General features: G+C 49.9%; 1 protein-coding gene across 1 annotated transcript in view; it reads left to right on the top strand.

Annotated features, from left to right (window-relative positions):
- Positions 1 to 17024, top strand: part of Csmd2 (CUB and Sushi multiple domains 2) — a 551269-nt gene that overhangs the window by 374480 nt on the left and 159765 nt on the right. The window contains exons 16-21 of the mRNA XM_038333470.1: positions 2425 to 2563; positions 3397 to 3584; positions 4309 to 4497; positions 4679 to 4795; positions 12791 to 13006; positions 14176 to 14364. Of these exons, the coding sequence (XP_038189398.1) occupies positions 2425 to 2563; positions 3397 to 3584; positions 4309 to 4497; positions 4679 to 4795; positions 12791 to 13006; positions 14176 to 14364 (1038 nt within the window). The remainder of the gene's footprint in view (positions 1 to 2424; positions 2564 to 3396; positions 3585 to 4308; positions 4498 to 4678; positions 4796 to 12790; positions 13007 to 14175; positions 14365 to 17024) is intronic.

Here is a 17024-nt window from a genome sequence, read left to right as displayed (position 1 = left end):
CTCTCTCTCTCTCTCTCTCTCAAGCATATGTACATTTATCCAACATTATGACCCATTTAGAGGTCTTTTCCATCTGAATTTGTCTTTTATTGCATATCTGCAATAATTTTCTGACCAGGATTGCTTCTTAAAATGCAAAGCAGCTTGTCTAGCACCAAGACTGCTTTGCCTTTTTGGCTAGGCCCAGTACAACATGGCGGAGGTCCATTCATTGCCTCTGAGACTTCCAGGTGGGAGCCGTCCTCACTACCTCAACTCTGGGTAGCACCATGCAGAACGTAAACCCTTTTTATCTGAGTAAAAGCTAAATGTGCCTAGCAGTGCACTGCAGTGGGAATCCACCATGCTGTTCCGCCTGTGCACATCTAGCAGACCCGATCCAGCCACTTGCCCAGGCTGGGGTGCTGAGCAGCAAGCATGCTCTCTGCTACTTTCCTCCTAACCCCGAGTGGCCATGCAAACACCCAAACCTGACGTGTGTGACTTGCCACGTGGGTTAGCCCCAGTCATTTGGGTGCCATTCTGTAGACAAATGCTGCTTGCTTGTTCCCGGCTGCCCAGAACTGAAATAATCACACAGAAATTATGTTAATTGCAATACTGCTTGGCCAGTTACTCTAGTGTATTCCTAGGTAGTTCTTACACCTTAAATTAACCCAATGTCTATTAATCTGTGTATCGCCACATGAATGTGGCCTACCAGTAAGGTTCTGTCTGGTGCCCAGCATCTGTCTTCTGCAGCGACTACATGGTGTAGGAGGTCCTTCTGTCTGTGTGCTACTTTCATTGGTTAATGAATAAAGAAACTGCCTTGGCCTAGTTGATAGGGCAAAACTTAGGTAGGCAGGGAAGTCAGAACTGAATTCTGGGAGGAAGAAAGCAGAGGGAGAGAGATGCCATGGAGCCGCCAGAGACAGACATGCTGAATCTTTCCCAGTAAACCACTGCCATGTGGCAATATACAGATTAATAGAAATGGGTTAAATCAAGGTGTGAGAGTTAGCCAATAAAAGGCTAGAGATAATGGGCTAAACCGTGATTTAATTAATACAGTTTCCAGGAAGAACAAGCGGGCCTCCCTCCTCCTTACATGTTCTGCTATAAATGTAAACATTTATAAACAATCATTTAGGGTTTTATCTAGTCCCTGGCATAGTGTGGAACACATTTAGGGTGATTATCCCCCCCCCACCGCCAGTTAACCTCCTGTAGACATTTCCTTATAGATATCCCCAAAGGTTTGTCTTCTAGGTGAGATCAAGGTGACTATTGAATTTAGCCACCACAATGCTTAACATGACTCACACATGGGACCACTCCTCAGAGTCATTTAAAGGCCTGGGTGGGTAGGTTCCCATCTTGATGGCTATTTCCCCAGTCACAGAAACAGGAAGAGGAAACTTTGGAAACCACCTGCTTTGAACATTTCCACATGGATAAGACAGGCGTCACTCACACACTCCTCTTATTGGTCAAAACAGCCTTGTGACTTTAGCACAACAGTGATAGACTGTGAAATCCACCATATTTCCCGAAGGAAGAGGGATGGAGATGCTCTGATGACCATGGCACAGGCCAAGAGACTAGGGCATGGTGTTTGGAAAAAGGAATCATGGGGAGGAGCCTAAGCAGGAGGCGGTGGCATACTTCGTGAGAACAGAGCCAGCCAGAGGGTGTCTTACAGAGTCATCTGCCCCAGACTGCCTTCATTCATCCCCGTATCCCTTCTCTTACCCATCACTGAAGAACCACGGAAGGACAGTTATGTATCAGATGCTCTGATAAATACGGAGCATCCCTGTTGGAGAAGGCAAGGAGCATGGTACCCATAACGTGGTGAGACACAGCGCTGCCCTGAGCTGACCCCAAGCCTAGCCCCTAGCTCCCCAGTGTTGATGGGAGGAAGTAGACGGAGCTAATGCCTCTGCCTCAGGCCTGACAGTTGAGGGGAGAACAAAGAAAAAGGCAGCGTGATCCAAATATTAGCCCCACTGGAATGGCAAACAGACTTGGCTTTTTTTTTCTTTTTTTCTTTTTTCCCAGTTTATTTATTTTTTATTAAAAATTGCCATCTCCTCACCTCCTCCTCCCCCTTCCCTCTCCTCCCCTCCACCCACACCCCCACTCCCTCCCTCTTGAGGCCAAACAGCCATCAGGGTTCTCTACACTATGTTGAGTCCAAGGTCCTCCCAACTCCCCCCAGGTCCAGCTTTTTATAAACCTGCAAACGATGTAACCGGTCACATCTATAAGGGTCCCAGTTGACAAAGCTCACAGTTCAGACTTTATGTCATTTTCCATTTAAAAAAAAAAAAAGCAAAACAAGTCCTTGTTGGCTGACACATTTTATAGAGAGGGGTTTTGTTTATTTGTTCATGTGTTTGTCTCTCAACAAATCCGCTTTTCTCCCTTTACCGCCCCCAGCTCCCTGTGGTGGTCATCTGACTTCTCCTAGCGGGACCATCCTCTCTCCAGGCTGGCCTGGCTTCTACAAGGATGCGCTGAGCTGTGCCTGGGTGATAGAAGCTCAGCCCGGATACCCCATCAAAATCACATTTGACAGGTGCTGCCGACCCTAGCCTCGGGGAGGGGTGGCCTGATGACGGCTACCCTGTGACAGAGTTATCAGGAGGAGGGTGGCACCCATGCTAAAAGATCAGGGGAGGGCATGGGAACGGCTGCCTTGTGTGGGGACAGAGCTCACTGGCTTTACCCTTGAGTTTGCTTGGTTCATTGGGAGTCTGTGGCTGGGGAGCAAAAGGAAAGGGGGTGATCACCTGGGCCCCAGGGCCCTTTTGTCTGCTATGCCCTTAAAGAAAGATGGCAGGTAGACACCATTAGAAACCAAAGACACGTGGCATCTGAGGACCAAACCCACACATCCTCAGCATGGGAAGGAGTGCTCCCCTATCTCTGTCCTAAATCCTGCTCAAGTGCCCCACTCCCAGGCTCTGCTTAAGCCCCTTGGTGGGAAAGCAGCTTCTGTATATGAACCTAGACTTCCTCCAGATGGGGCATCGGTGGCATGAACTCCATGGTCTGTGAACTGTCCTGTGAAGGTTGGCATAGGAAGCATGGTGTGCTCCATGGGGCACTTGCCCGCGTGTGACCTACTCTTCATTGCTTTGGGTGGATCCCCGGCCTAGAACATAGTGTCTGAGTCTTAAGATGGATTCTGGCCCCTGTTCTAGAGGGGACTGGGTGTGCACTTCCCAGAGTGGAAGGAGGAAGGAGTAAACTGCAGTAAGGAAGTCCTTCCACCTGATTAGTAAATCTATGCAAATTACATTAAAATATCCTGGCTGTGGAAGTCTGGTTATCTGGAGCCCTGGGGGAAGCCGGGCAAGTGGTGCGCTTTGGGGTTCTTAAGACATCGCCATTGGCATCGTTTCGTAGGTTTAAAACCGAGGTCAACTATGACACCCTGGAAGTGCGAGATGGGCGGACATATTCAGCACCTTTGATCGGAGTTTACCACGGGACCCAGGTGCCCCAGTTCCTCATCAGCACCAGCAACTACCTCTATCTCCTCTTCTCTACTGACAAGAGTCACTCAGACATCGGTTTCCAGCTCCGCTATGAGAGTGAGTCTCAGGGGATGGTGCCAAGAGGTAGACATCCAGGCTGGCCTGGGTGGGTGGAAGCCCCCTGACTGTGCTCCGCCATGGGCCCGGGCCCAGCCACCTGCAAAAATGCACCCCCCCCCCAGAAGCATCTTCTCCATTCTCAGCCCCTCTCAAAGGTCATAAGAGCTGAGTGGCTCATGACCTTCAGGCCAGGTCTCGGGTACACACCTCATGGCTTCCACTGTCTACAGGTGTAATGCTGCCCTGCCCTGCCCTGGGGTCAAGTGCTTGACTGGCCACGGCCTTGAAGTTAGCTGGCATCTCCCTCACACCTGTCATCTCTAATCATCTCCCCTATCCATCCCCTTGATTTGGAGGGCTAACCTCACATCAGTACTTTCCAGACCAAATTAGGAAGTGCCATGGGTATGGGTTGAGAGCACCATGAAAACAGAGTCGTTGATTTATTCATGCCCTTGTCACTGAGCCTTTGTATGGTGCCTAATCATTAGTGAACATTGAGTAGACCTGTGTGGAATGTGTTAACCAGCCAAGCCCTGCTTGAGAGCTGGGCCTTCAAATGCCCCCCTGCCCCCGCAATAAATACCAAGGGCCACATTTCATGAGTCAGTAACTGGCAACTTCTGCCTTTGTAAAGCAAGGCCTCCTTTGATAAGTCAGGAGGGTTCCTCCATGGTGACATCACATGCTTCCTGTTCCAGCTGTGACTTCTCTTTTCCAGCCATCACCCTGCAGTCGGACCACTGTCTGGACCCAGGGATCCCCGTCAATGGGCAGCGTCATGGAAATGACTTCTATGTGGGTGCTCTGGTCACCTTCAGCTGTGACTCTGGCTACACATTAAGCGATGGGGAGCCGTTGGAGTGTGAGCCGAATTTCCAATGGAGTCGGGCCCTCCCCAGCTGTGAAGGTGAGGCACACCAGCAGGGGGCACTGAAGAGCACATTCTTTTCCTGCCCTGATAAACCCCAAGCCTCAGGCACTGACTCCCCCACACCCATCAGTGAAGTTGGTGATTTGGTGGTTCATGGTATCCAAGAAGGATGGTTAGGGGAGCTCTCTGAGACACTCTGCCCACTTCACTCCTGCAGCTCTCTGCGGTGGCTTCATTCAAGGCTCCAGTGGCACCATCTTGTCACCAGGATTCCCCGACTTCTACCCCAACAACTTGAACTGCACTTGGGTCATCGAGACGTCACACGGCAAGGGTGAGTGTGGCAGGGACTGACCTCACGGCCGGGACTCCAGGGTCCCAGGTCAGAGCGACATCCATGAAGATTTCACTACGTAGTGACATGTGACCTCAGTCTGAGTTTTCTCACCAATAAGAAAACTTGTAGGACTCACACAATCTGTCTGTGCCACAGAAATCTCTCAGTAAATACTGCAGAGAATCTAGCCTCTCCATGCTCTAAGAGATCCCACTAGTGATCAGCCGTCAAGCCCCATTCAGCAGGGCATGTCCCATAAGACGGCAGTGTACCCTCATTGCTACAGAGATGGAAAGCTATTCCACAGAAAAGGCTTCCATTATCTTTGTCTTCAGAGTGGGGAGCAGAGCTAGGAACTGGATGTAGGACCATACGCATACTTGGCAATCCCCTATCACAGAGCTAGATTCCCTAGCCCTCTTTTTACTTTTTTGAGACAGGGTTTTGCAAAGTTATCCAGGCTGGTTTTTTGAACTTGTGATCCTGTTGCGTTTTATTGTCTGGGATTGCAAGCCTGCGCTGCCAGACCTGACTGCTATCATTCTTGGTAAACCTGTTGTCTCTGCGTCACTTCTTAGGTGTCTCTGAAACCTTTGTTCTTGCCCTGTATCCTAGAGGAGCCAACGACATGTCTGTCCCCTCTTCCCCATGTTCACCCTTCGGATTCAGAACGTGACAGTCCCCTCTCACACAGCTTTCTTCTTCCTGGGGACAACACACATTCATTTGCCTCCCTAGATAGTGTTGGCTGCCCCAGTTTCGCTAACAAATGTAGTCTTTGGGAGTCCGAGCTCAAAGCAAGGTGCTAGTTACAAGTTAGTGCATACTTATGAGCAGTGTTTGCCAGACTGCACCCATGTGGCAGACACTGGTAGAGATGGGCAGGAAGCAGGCTGTTACAGCCCACACCCCTCCAGATGCTTATTCTAACATCCTTTTAGAGGTGGCTCTCCCAGTCCGTAGTTTAGCAAGAATTTCAGGACCTGGCCTCACAACTTTGGCTTTTCCACACTGGGAGTGGAAGACTGGCATCTATGTTTGACAATCTGTCGCTGATAATTGTGATGCGTGCCTTTAATAAAAATAAAATAAATACTCTGATCTAGAGGAATTAGCATGCAGAGGAATGGGGTGAGGGGGTTGAAATAGACGAATAACCCTCCCGGATACCCCAATACTAGCATGAGCTGACTGTGTGAGGTGAATATACTAGTCCGGGAGTGGACATCTTTACTCAGCAGGGGTACAGTGCATGTCCAGGAATAGATGCCTCTGTGTGCACATGCGTGTGCACACAGACAAAACAGACTGTAAGACGTGACTGAAGTACCATTTTAGATCTACCGAAGAAGTTAAATAAACAGAATTTAGAAACAGTGGGATTCTGAGACTAGAGAAGAATTGCAGTTGGTGAAATGCTTGCTTTGCAAGCATGAGGACCCGAGTTCGATTCCCCAGCACCCATGTGAAAAGCAGAACACAGTATCTGTCCCAGCTTTGTAAACCTAAAGGCTCTCTGGGGCTCACTAGCCAGTCAACCAATCCTAATGAATGAGCCTCAGGCCCAAGGGTGAGACCCTGTCTCCAAAAACAGTATGGCCAGCCACTGAGGGAAAACACCTGGAATTAATCCCTCACCTCCACATACACACCTGCCCAAGCACATACAGCTTCCCCTTACACATGTACATCTACACACACACACACACACACACACACATACACTCTGAGTGAGTTTAACTATTTGGAAAAAAAACGTTAAAAATCCCATCACTATCTCATCCACGAAAGTGCATAGATAGCAGCAATAGAAAGTCCTAGGCAGTCTGGCCTCTGGTAGGATGTGCCTTTAGCAGAGATAATCCATAAAGGCAAAGGGTGCTAGATTCAATTAAAATTTAAAAATTGATAGGATTTGTATAAAAAACCCTCCAGAAAAATGCAAAGTCAATAGTAAATACGCAAAAACTACCTATGATGTATGTAATTGACTAAGGACTGCCAACCTGATGTGTAAAGAGCTCCTGAATTCTGTGAGAAAACTGCCCGGCCCATCAGCCTGAAAAATGAGCAGACCTATAAACTAGCACTTCATAATTGAAATACAAATTGAAAACATCAGCCCCACCAATAATTAAAGACATGCAATTTCAGCCAGTAATGAAACAGTTTCTCTTTCCCTGCCGCGTGAGGACATCGTAATGCACTGCGTGGTATAGACGCGGTTATGCCTCTCTGCCTTCCTGCCTCCCTGCTGACCACAGTAGACAAGCCTTGGCTTCTCCCAGCAGTGGTCCAGGAATGGGAATCAGTGTGGCCTCTGTAGCCAGCAATTTCACTTACTGTAATTTAACTGAATACACATAGGAAAATGGCATATTATCGTGGAACTGTTTGGGGACATTTTTTTATTACATAAAAAAATAAGAATTAGGCCGGGCGGTGGTGGCGCACGCCTTTAATCCCAGCACTCGGGAGGCAGAGGCAGGTGGATCTCTGTGAGTTCGAGGCCAGCCTGGTCTACAAGAGCTAGTTTCAGGACAGGCTCTAAAAAAAAAAAAAAAAAAAAAAAAAAAAAAAAAAAAAAAAAGCTGCAGAGAAACCCTGTCTCGAAAAACCAAAAAAAAAAAAAAAAGAATTAGGGCTGAGAGATCCCTCAGTTTATGACATGCCTGCTCAACAAGTGTGAGGACCTGAGTTCAAGTCACCAGCACTCATGTAAAAAGCCAGGAGCATCAGCTGATGTCTGTAACACCAGAGCTGGGGACGCAGAGATACGAGGCTTCTTGGGACTTACTGGCCAGCTGCTAACCCAATCAGTAAGCACCAGGTTCACTGAGAGACTCTGCCTCAGATAATAATGTGGAGAACAATAGAGGAAGACACCGATATCACCCCTTGGCTTCTACACACATGTGCATGTGTACAGAGTACACACACGCACATAAACATTAATTAGCTAATTTAATTATAATAAGAACTAGTGATGCTGGAGAGATGACCCAAATTCAGTTCTTAGCACCCATATTAGGTGGTTTGTGACTGCCTGTAGTATAAACACACACACACACACACACACACACACACACACAAAGAAAATAAAAACCACAAAATAAACACAGTGCAGCCACAGAATGAAATGCAGGCAGCTACGCAAAGGAGTAATGTGGGAAAGAATGTCTGCAGACCATCAGAGGTGTGCCAAGGAGTTGCTGAGTAGCAAAGTATGCCCCCCAAATATGTTATATTTATAAAGCATGAGTAAGGTTATTTGCATAGATAGTGCTCTGCTGATATCCACCCCACATGTCATACTAGCTGTCCTTTATGCTCATCTCTGGACTCCTTTTCCCATTAACGAGGAATAGCTTTTATGTAATCACACTGTTTGGATAAAGAATACTTGAGCCGGGCGGTGGTGGCGCACGCCTTTAATCCCAGCACTCGGGAGGCAGAGGCAGGCGGATCTCTGAGTTCGAGGCCAGCCTGGTCTACAAGAGCTAGTTCCAGGACAGGCTCTAGAAACTACAGGGAAACCCTGTCTCAAAAAACCAAAAAAAAAAAAAAAAAAAAAAAAAAAAAAAAAAAAAAAAAAAGAATACTTGAAAGAAATATCATTTCTATACATCCCACACATATTGAAATAGCCACCTTGGCTTTCTGCTTTACGACTAAGAACACTCAGAGTTTTTCTATCAAGGCAAAATAGAAAGAAACCTCTTGGTAATCAAGGCAGCCCTGAGGGTCTCTAGAAAGATAACCCCTGTATTCAAGGTGCCCCATAGTTGGGCACCTGTGATCAGAGGGATACATGTTTCTGTGCCTGAGCATCTGTGATCATGTGTCTATGTCACTATATTTCTGTGCATGTCTACATAGAAGACATTTCACCTCATTGGCTATTTAACAAATGCTTGTTTGATGAAGTTGACCCAGCTCTCAGTGTACCATGATGAAGAAGGCAGAAAGTCATGGACACTGGAGCCCAGCCCAGATTATTAGACAAGTGTCCCAGAGATCAAATGTGAGCCTGTGTTCAAAGGAATTGGCCAGGGTAGAAGGTCTGTAATCAACAAGAGGTGGTGAATAACCAGAGCTCCTCACACCTTCCTTAGAACCATGCAAAGGCTTCCCCTAACCTATAGCATCGAACCTCCAAGAGAAGCAAGCCCCAGGCTATAGCTGATCTCTCCAGTCGCCTGCTAAGTCTTAGCTATCCGGACCTCAGCTCAGTTTCTAGAACTTGCCAGCATCCGGGGAGAGAAGACAGTTCCAAACTTGCATTTTATCCCCCATCTCCATGACATATCTGGAGCTCTTTGAAGGATGGGCCTCTGGTTCCCAGCATCCCACCCTCTCCGGCCTGACACACCAGGAAGTGCAGATCTGTTTGGTGGGGTGAACTGAAAGGATCAGGCCCCCCCCCTTCTCCTGGGATCTGCTAAGACAATTGAGCTAATAGACCCCGGCTGCTTATTTGAGCTGCTCCCAAACAAGCAGAAATCCAGCTGGAGAAAGTTGAACTTTATTCAGAATTGTTCAGCCGCCATATGGCAGGGTTTCTGGAGTCAGGGTCAGACCCAGCCTGAGAGAACCAGCCTTGGCCACCGGTCCTCAATAGGCCAATTAAGGGAATAAAGTATTGGTGAAAAGCACAAAACAGAGTTTTTCAATGTGGACACATTGAGCAGAGGAACAAAGAGGTCCCCCCCCACACACACACACAGTGAATGAGTACTACTCCACGTCTATCTTGGGAGTCCTAAGCAAGAGATATGCAATCCTGGGCAAGGTTTGGTCTCACCCATCACCATTATCACAGCTCCAGCCTCTCCTGCAAGATGACCAGTTCTCTGAACCGTGCATGAGGTCTCCTTCCTGGAGAAAAGCCCCAGCTCTGGCTAACACCAAGACCCAAGCCCATTCCTTCTCCCCATATGACATTCCCTCACCATGAAATCAAAGTCACCCAGAGTGCTCTATCTCAATATTGCCATAGCCAAAGGGAGAAGTACAGCACGTCTTTAGGTTATGCAGGGGTGGGGAGGTGAAGGGAATTAGCATTGCAGGGGTCTTTAGAATGTGAGCTTGAAGAGACCTCAATGTTACTGGGAAATGGCGTTCCTTCTTTGGGGTCCTTAATATCATTAATAAAAGAATTTAAAGGCAGACACGGAAGCTTGAGGACTATTTCATTAAATTTCAAGGAAAAAAAAACTACAGGACAGGCAAGATGCAAATCCAGGCAGCTGCCGGGAGGAGGGGAGATGGAGAGGAAGTTGTACCTTCTAGGCATGGCGCTCAGAAGCAGCGAGGAAGCCCAGAGTCTGCCCAAGAGCAGGCCTAGGACTAAGTAAGACCTGCGTTCACAGGGCACAGATTCGCCGGCTTTTGTGCCCAAGGCTCTTGTGCTCAGGACAAAGGATTGTCCCGGGACACTTGGCTAGAAATAGAAACAGAAGACAGCTAACCTAGAAGGGAAAAGGACTGAGAAAAACATCCCTAAAGTATCAGGCTACATTATACAGAGAGCCCCTTATAACTTTCTAGTACCTATACCACCACCACCTGCCCCCGTCTGCACCAACCATACCACACACACACACACACACATTGCTCTGTTCTGTGAAGCCCACTTCAAGGTGAGGAAGGACTTCCAGGCTCCCTCGGCAAATGGGCTTCTTTGATGTGTTAATCTTGGCATTTTAGCCACTAGTCCCTGTCCTTGTGCCACACCAGGAATGGCCTCTCCTAACCTATAAGGTCCCCTGGGGACCTGGAGGCCAGATCACCTGCTGGGTTCCTGCTGTGTGTGTGCCCAAGGGAAGCTTAGCAGTGTGGCACTCCCAGCTGTGCCTCACCCTGAGGATAAATTGCCGCCTGGGAGGAGAGTCTGCCGCTTACCCAGGGCAGCTGAGGGAAGGAGCGTGCAGAGGGAGGGACCCAGGCAGCCTTGGCTACCGCCTTTCCACCTGGGGATCCCTGTGATTTCTACCCTGTGAGGTCGCGCTCACTACTGTATGCATCTGTCACGCCAAATAGGATTCAAACTCCAGCTAGAGCAATGCCTGTCTCTATGACAATGTCTTAGGTTCTTCACAATGGCCAGAAAGCCCCAAGCAATCAGCACAGCTGGGGAACCTGAGGCTCCCACCTGAACTTGCTCATCCTTAGATTCCCAGCCAAATGTTTACTCCCCGGGAGAGGTTGTGTTTGTGCGCTGGAGGAGCAGGGCCAGGCCCGCGTCTCATCCACTTGTTTCTGCTGGTTACTGTGTCTGACCCCCATGTTCTCTTCACGCATGCTCAGACCTGTTAGCCAAGGGCCATACCTACCCTCTCTGGTGAGTCCCTCCGGGCTTTTCATGAAGATTTCTAGGCACAGTTGTTCAAACTCCCCCACCCCCACCTCTCCCCACTGAGATTACCTCCTGCTGCTCTTTCCTTCACTAAACTAGATCTTTCTCAGCTCTAAGCACCAAGCCTAAGGCTTGGTAGGGACGCAGGACCTGTATCCTTGGACATATCGGTACTCGGTGCGCATTGGTTACCTCGACATGAAGTATTTACAAACCGTCACCCTAGCCCCACCACCTCTGTGATTTCTGTCTCCCCAGCTCTCATCGATACTTGGGGAACCCCAGTTCCTTCCTCTCCAGAGGGAGGCAAGAACATGGAAACCTTTTAAAACGTTTTAGCCTTAGGGGCTTCTATCCATCCATCATTTACCAAAAGTGCTTCTGCCACAGTGAACGTGCAGAGGTGGCTCTTTTCCATGGCTCTTTTTGGTGCCTATCAGCCAGTGGCAACTACTTTGCCTGCAGACTGTGACTCAGTAGGCCTGTAGAGAGGCCTTTCTCCCAGGCTCCCAGGTGATGCTATAATGCAGGTCCATAGCCCAAACACAGTAGCAAATGGGCCCTGTCCTTGTCACACTACGTGGCCCTTGAATGTCCTGGCTCGTGCAGACGCTGATGCATAGACCCACACAAACTCAAGAGCTGCGCTGGTTGTTAATATCCTTCTGGTCCATCAGCTTCCTCCATCCTCCCATTGGCCTCCTACTCTCTTCCTCAGCCTGAGAGGCTGCACCCTGGAGTAGGAGGGAGGAGGACAGAATTGCCTCCGCAGTCAGGCGGCCTGGCTTCAGCTCTGCTGTCTATGAGAAGGACCTTGGAGAAATGACTTCAGCTCTTTGTGCCTTGTTTTCCCCGGGTATAAAATGGATGGAGAGGGAGCAGATCGCATCCACGTTTTAGGGTAACTGGCAGATCCATTTCTACAGCTTCGCTTCCAGCTGCTAAGCGTTGGCCTCAGAGCAAGCAAAACAGAAAAAAAAAATAATAATAGTGGCACCAGGGACATAGAACTCAGTGAAGGAATATTGTTGCTTCTACTTTTGCCTTACACTTTTAACCTCCCTCCTGCATTCGAACACTTGTAGGCGCCATGGACATATGTCCTTATGCAAAACGACACAGCCACATCTCTACTGTTCTCCAAGGGTTCTCACGTCCCCCACTTCCCCGCTCCAGTTCTCCTTGCTGCCTCTGCCCCTCCTCTATCTCAGGTCACTTCTCAGCTTCCACTGATGAGTCCCTCCACTGATGATTTCCCTTCTCTGATGCTGCAAACTGTCCTAGGCTTCGAGTGAGCAGCTAGAGAAAGATTCAGAAGTTTGGGACTCGGGTGGGACGTCAGGGGATCTGAGAGTCACAGCATCACACTGATGGCTTCAAATACCACCTCCCTAGTCCCTCCTCCTGCTGTAGACTGTTGTCCAGGCACCCATAGCAGGCTGGTCTACACTCAGTCCAGCACCTATCCCTCTGACGGCAGCCCTTTGTTTAGCACGCTGGATCCGCACCCATGGTACAGACGCCCTAAAGCCACAGTGAATGGCCGTGAGGCAATGTCGGAGATGAGCCGTGGCTGTCCCTGGCTGTCTTCAGCCACCTGCCCATGCCAGCCTGGGCCTCTGCTCTCTCTGCAGGCGTGTTCTTCACCTTCCACACCTTCCACCTGGAGAGCGGCCATGATTACCTCCTCATCACTGAGAATGGCAGCTTCACGCAGCCCCTGAGGCAGCTGACGGGTTCAAGACTCCCAGCACCCATCAGCGCTGGGCTCTATGGCAACTTCACTGCCCAGGTCCGCTTCATCTCTGATTTCTCCATGTCCTATGAAGGATTCAACATCACTTTCTCAGGTAACGAGCATGACTGTCCTGGGAGAAAGAAACCAGGGGGCCAGTCTCTCTCTCCCGCTCTGGTGTAGCTCTCCAGTCTCAGGATGACCGACCTCAACACTGCAGCCAGAGATACTTAGCTTAAACACAAGGAAGGGCTTCCCAGGAGTGGTCTCAGCAGGGATTAGTAGGTTCATTCTCTGACTCACTGAACGTGACCACCCAGATGGCTGAAGTAGAGGATTTCCTACGTGCCCCTTCCTGCTCTCCCGGCTTTACATTCTCCTCTCGGTCCACTTCTACTGTTCCACAGCCCCGACAATCACAGAAGGAAAGAGTTGAGAGGGAGTGTATCCACATCTTCAGTCTCATTTAGCATCAGCACCGGTGCTCATTGCAGACTAATGTATTGGGGAATCCTGAAAAGAAGGCTCTTTCTTGGCCTTCAGGGAGAGAGAAGAGGGCTTAGCTCCTGTCACCACTGTCCCCAGTACCCTCGTCCTAAGGTACTCCAAGGCCTCCTGCATCAGCAATACCGAGGATTCCTCCTTGGATGTGTCTCAGCTCAGTCCCGTGCTGCCCTCTACCCAGAAGCCCAGGTCACCTGCCTGGGCAGGCCTGACCAGTTGGACCCTCATCCCTACTAGACAGAGCACTGGGCACTGAGAGATAGTCACTTTCATGGTGTCACTAAAGACATCATGCAGGTCCTTCATCGTTACCACCTGCTGTGCTCACCATGGGTCTCAAAGCCAGCCTCACCCAGAGGAAACGTCGAGAGAGCCATTTGGAGTCAGGATCCTAGTGCAAGTTGCTTGAAGCAGAGTCACAGACTCTGACCCCCTGAAAACCGCTGATTGTGTCAGGCTAGTTAGTGCCTGGAGAGAAAGCACCAGATCTCGGGGTTCAAATGGAACCCAAGGAACAAGGAGGGGAGGGAGGACCCTCAAAATCCTCCAAGGAGCAGTTCTCCAAAACCCTGAGCCCCAGTAATGAGGATTCCCAAAATTTCTCTTGACCTCAGCCCTCAGGATGACTCTTCCCCACACTTGTTGAGGGCTAGCATGCTATAGAGTCTCTGTTATTATTTCTGGTCCTTCCCACCCCCCGGCACTGTGGCTGTCCCTGGTCCTTTCCCCAGCTGTCTCCAGCTGTCTTTGTACCTAACACGTCCACTGCCTTCTTTGCAGAGTATGACCTGGAACCCTGTGAGGAGCCTGAGGTCCCAGCCTACAGCATCCGGAAAGGCTTACAGTTTGGCGTGGGTGACACCCTGACCTTCTCCTGCTTCCCCGGGTACCGTCTGGAGGGCACGGCCCGCATCACGTGCCTGGGGGGCAGACGGCGCCTGTGGAGCTCGCCTCTGCCAAGGTGTGTTGGTAGGTGGTCACGTGCTTTCATTCTGCTTCACTTGATGGGGTGGGCCAAATTTAGTTCAGTGGTGTGAGGTGGAGGCTAATGGGCCTGGGTTCGAGGATTAGCATAGCTACACTTACCTGCAGGGGGATGCTGGATGGGTAGCCTAAAGACCTCTGTGAGATGCAGAGGAATCTGCTCTGTGGCCTGACCTAGCCTTTGCCAGGCAGTTCCAGTAGGCTCCAGTCCGCTCACCCCCAGCCATTAACACAGGCCTCTGCTTTCGGATGTCTCTTACCTAGCACTGTAGTTGGGAACCTAGCAGAAGAGGAATAGCCTTTTCCCAAAAGGAGTCCCAATCCATCTGCATAGGGTTGTCTGCTCTTGGGAAAATCCCTAGGAAGACCCTCCACCCAGCAAGGGAGAGGGAAGGGCAGGAGCTGGGATTAGTTCTGATGCATTTAGTTCACCCCCCGTAAAGCATCTAGTTCCTGGAGGTGTGAATAGTGAACACATAGAGAAGGACCCCCATCCCCATGGAGGGGAACACACCAGAAACCCATAGACGTGTACCTAGGAGGCAGTACTGAGAAGCACAGAGGAAAGGCAGTTAGTAGAGGAGGTACCCAGGGGAGGCGGCAGAGAAGGAGCCGGAGGGAGGCTGTGTCTTCAAGAAGGTGGGCAGGAAGGGCCCCTCTAGTAAAGGGCATTCTAGCAGGGATAGGGAGGAGCTGGACGTGAGGAGATAGAGAGGCCAGGCCTCAGCCATGACGCTGCCTGGGAAGTCATCTGGACGCAGGTGGCAGAGGAACCAGAGATGGTGAGGAGGACAGGGAGTGGGAGGGGCATAGGCACCAGGCTGGCCTACATTCTTTCCAGAGTCCAGAAGAAGGTTAATCAGGGCTCTGAGCCCAGAGGGAGTGGGATGCCTGGTGACAGCCTAGGACAGTTGCTACTGTAGGTGGTTATAAGGCTGGAGACCCTGTTTGCTCAATGCCCTCAGCGCAGGGGTGAGTAGAACACTGGGTGAGTTAGTGAAGTGCTCACCACCTCTCAGAAAACACAAGAGATCAAAGAAGCCCTGCATCTGACAGGAACCAGCATCTCAAAGCCCCTGAGGTGTGATGGGTGTGGCTCAGTGGTAGAGAGCTCTCCTGGCCCACAGGAGGTCTGGATGTCAATCATGAAGTTGGGAGAGAGAGAGAGAGAGAGAGAGAGAGAGAGAGAGAGAGAGAGAGAGAGAGAGAGAGAGAGAGAGAGAGAGAGAGAGAGGAAGAGATAGTGATAGAGGAAGAAGAAGAGAGAGAGGGGAGAGGAGAAGGAAGGAGAAAAAAAACCAGAAGACAGAAGAGGGCTGGGTGGTAACTCAGCCAGTAAAGTGCTTGTCTTGCAAGCATGAGGACCTGAGTTCAATTCCCAGCATCGACATAAAAAAGCCAAGTGTGGTGGCACACACTTAAAAGCCAACACTGAGAAGGCAGAGTCAAGTGGACCCCCCAGGGCTGGCTGGCCACCCAGCTTGTTATCTTGGCAAGCTCCCGGTTTATCAGACTCTGTCTCAAAAATAAAGCCAGGTGGTCTGTAGAGCTGATTGTCCCCTGACTCCCACACGTCTACTCACACAAGTGCACAAACACACAAAAGCAAGAAAGCAAAGGAAAAGCAAAACGCGAACAAGCCTATGCGATCAGCCCTTCCCTGGGCGACTCCACAGGGCCCGGGGCTCTGTAGAGAACAACTGACCAGGCTGTCGAGATGAGCTGTGCCCTCCTGAGCAGGCACACAAATCAAGGTCATGTCTCTGCTCTGCCAATTACCAAACCATTAGCACCACCAGACCCTTCTGCCTGACTTCCTCATTTGTTAAATGGAGATAACCATATCTGACTCTTCTAGATGAGGTGGCATCGTTTCCATAAGCCAGGGGGAAACCACATAATTGTCACTTTGCCAATAACATTTTTATCATTCCCTTTATGGATTAATGACTTGTCATTACGTTGTCAATTATTTTTTTACAAATTCAGAGGGGGGAGCATTCAGACAAAAGGCTGCAACAGAACTAACTCACCCTGGGGAAGGTCAGTTCAGACCTGACCACCAGCAGCGGCCCTCACATCTGGAAATCCCCCTCCATGAGGGGCTTGGAGAGACTTTGCCTCCAACGGGGTTCTCCGGGCCCCCAAATGCTTACCGCCACCAAAGCTCCCACCTCGCCAGTCTCATTACACCAGCTCATCCTTTAACTCATTATTCCAATTACTGTTTGTTCATGACACCACACAATATTTTCATTATTACATTTGTCTTCTGTTTCACATGGCATTAATAACACGGCAGCAATTATAATCACCTCTAATTACAGCCAGCCCTGCAGCAGAGACTCCCGCCAGAGTTATGGCGGGCCTGCCCACCCGTGGGGGTGCTCTCGCTTGCCACCTTCCCTGTAGGTGTCACTTAGATGATTTAGTCCACTCTGTGCCACCGGGAACATTCCCAGCCACGGAGGATGTAAACAGCCCTGAGCTTTACTTCATGGTGTGACAGGGTGAGGCAGCCCCTGACCTCAGGGGCTCCTGCATTTGATGTGGAAGAGACAGCCTTGACCCTGGGAGGGGACCCCAGGCTACAACAAGAGATGTGGTCCTGTCCTTGGAAGACCCACAGTGATGGAGAAGACCTG

The sequence above is a fragment of the Arvicola amphibius genome, chromosome 6 (genome assembly GCF_903992535.2).
Source record: "Arvicola amphibius chromosome 6, mArvAmp1.2, whole genome shotgun sequence".
NCBI classification, from domain to species: Eukaryota; Metazoa; Chordata; class Mammalia; order Rodentia; family Cricetidae; genus Arvicola; species Arvicola amphibius.
The sequence above is the reverse complement of the archived record's forward strand: the minus strand, read 5'-3'. Positions and strand labels throughout refer to the sequence as shown.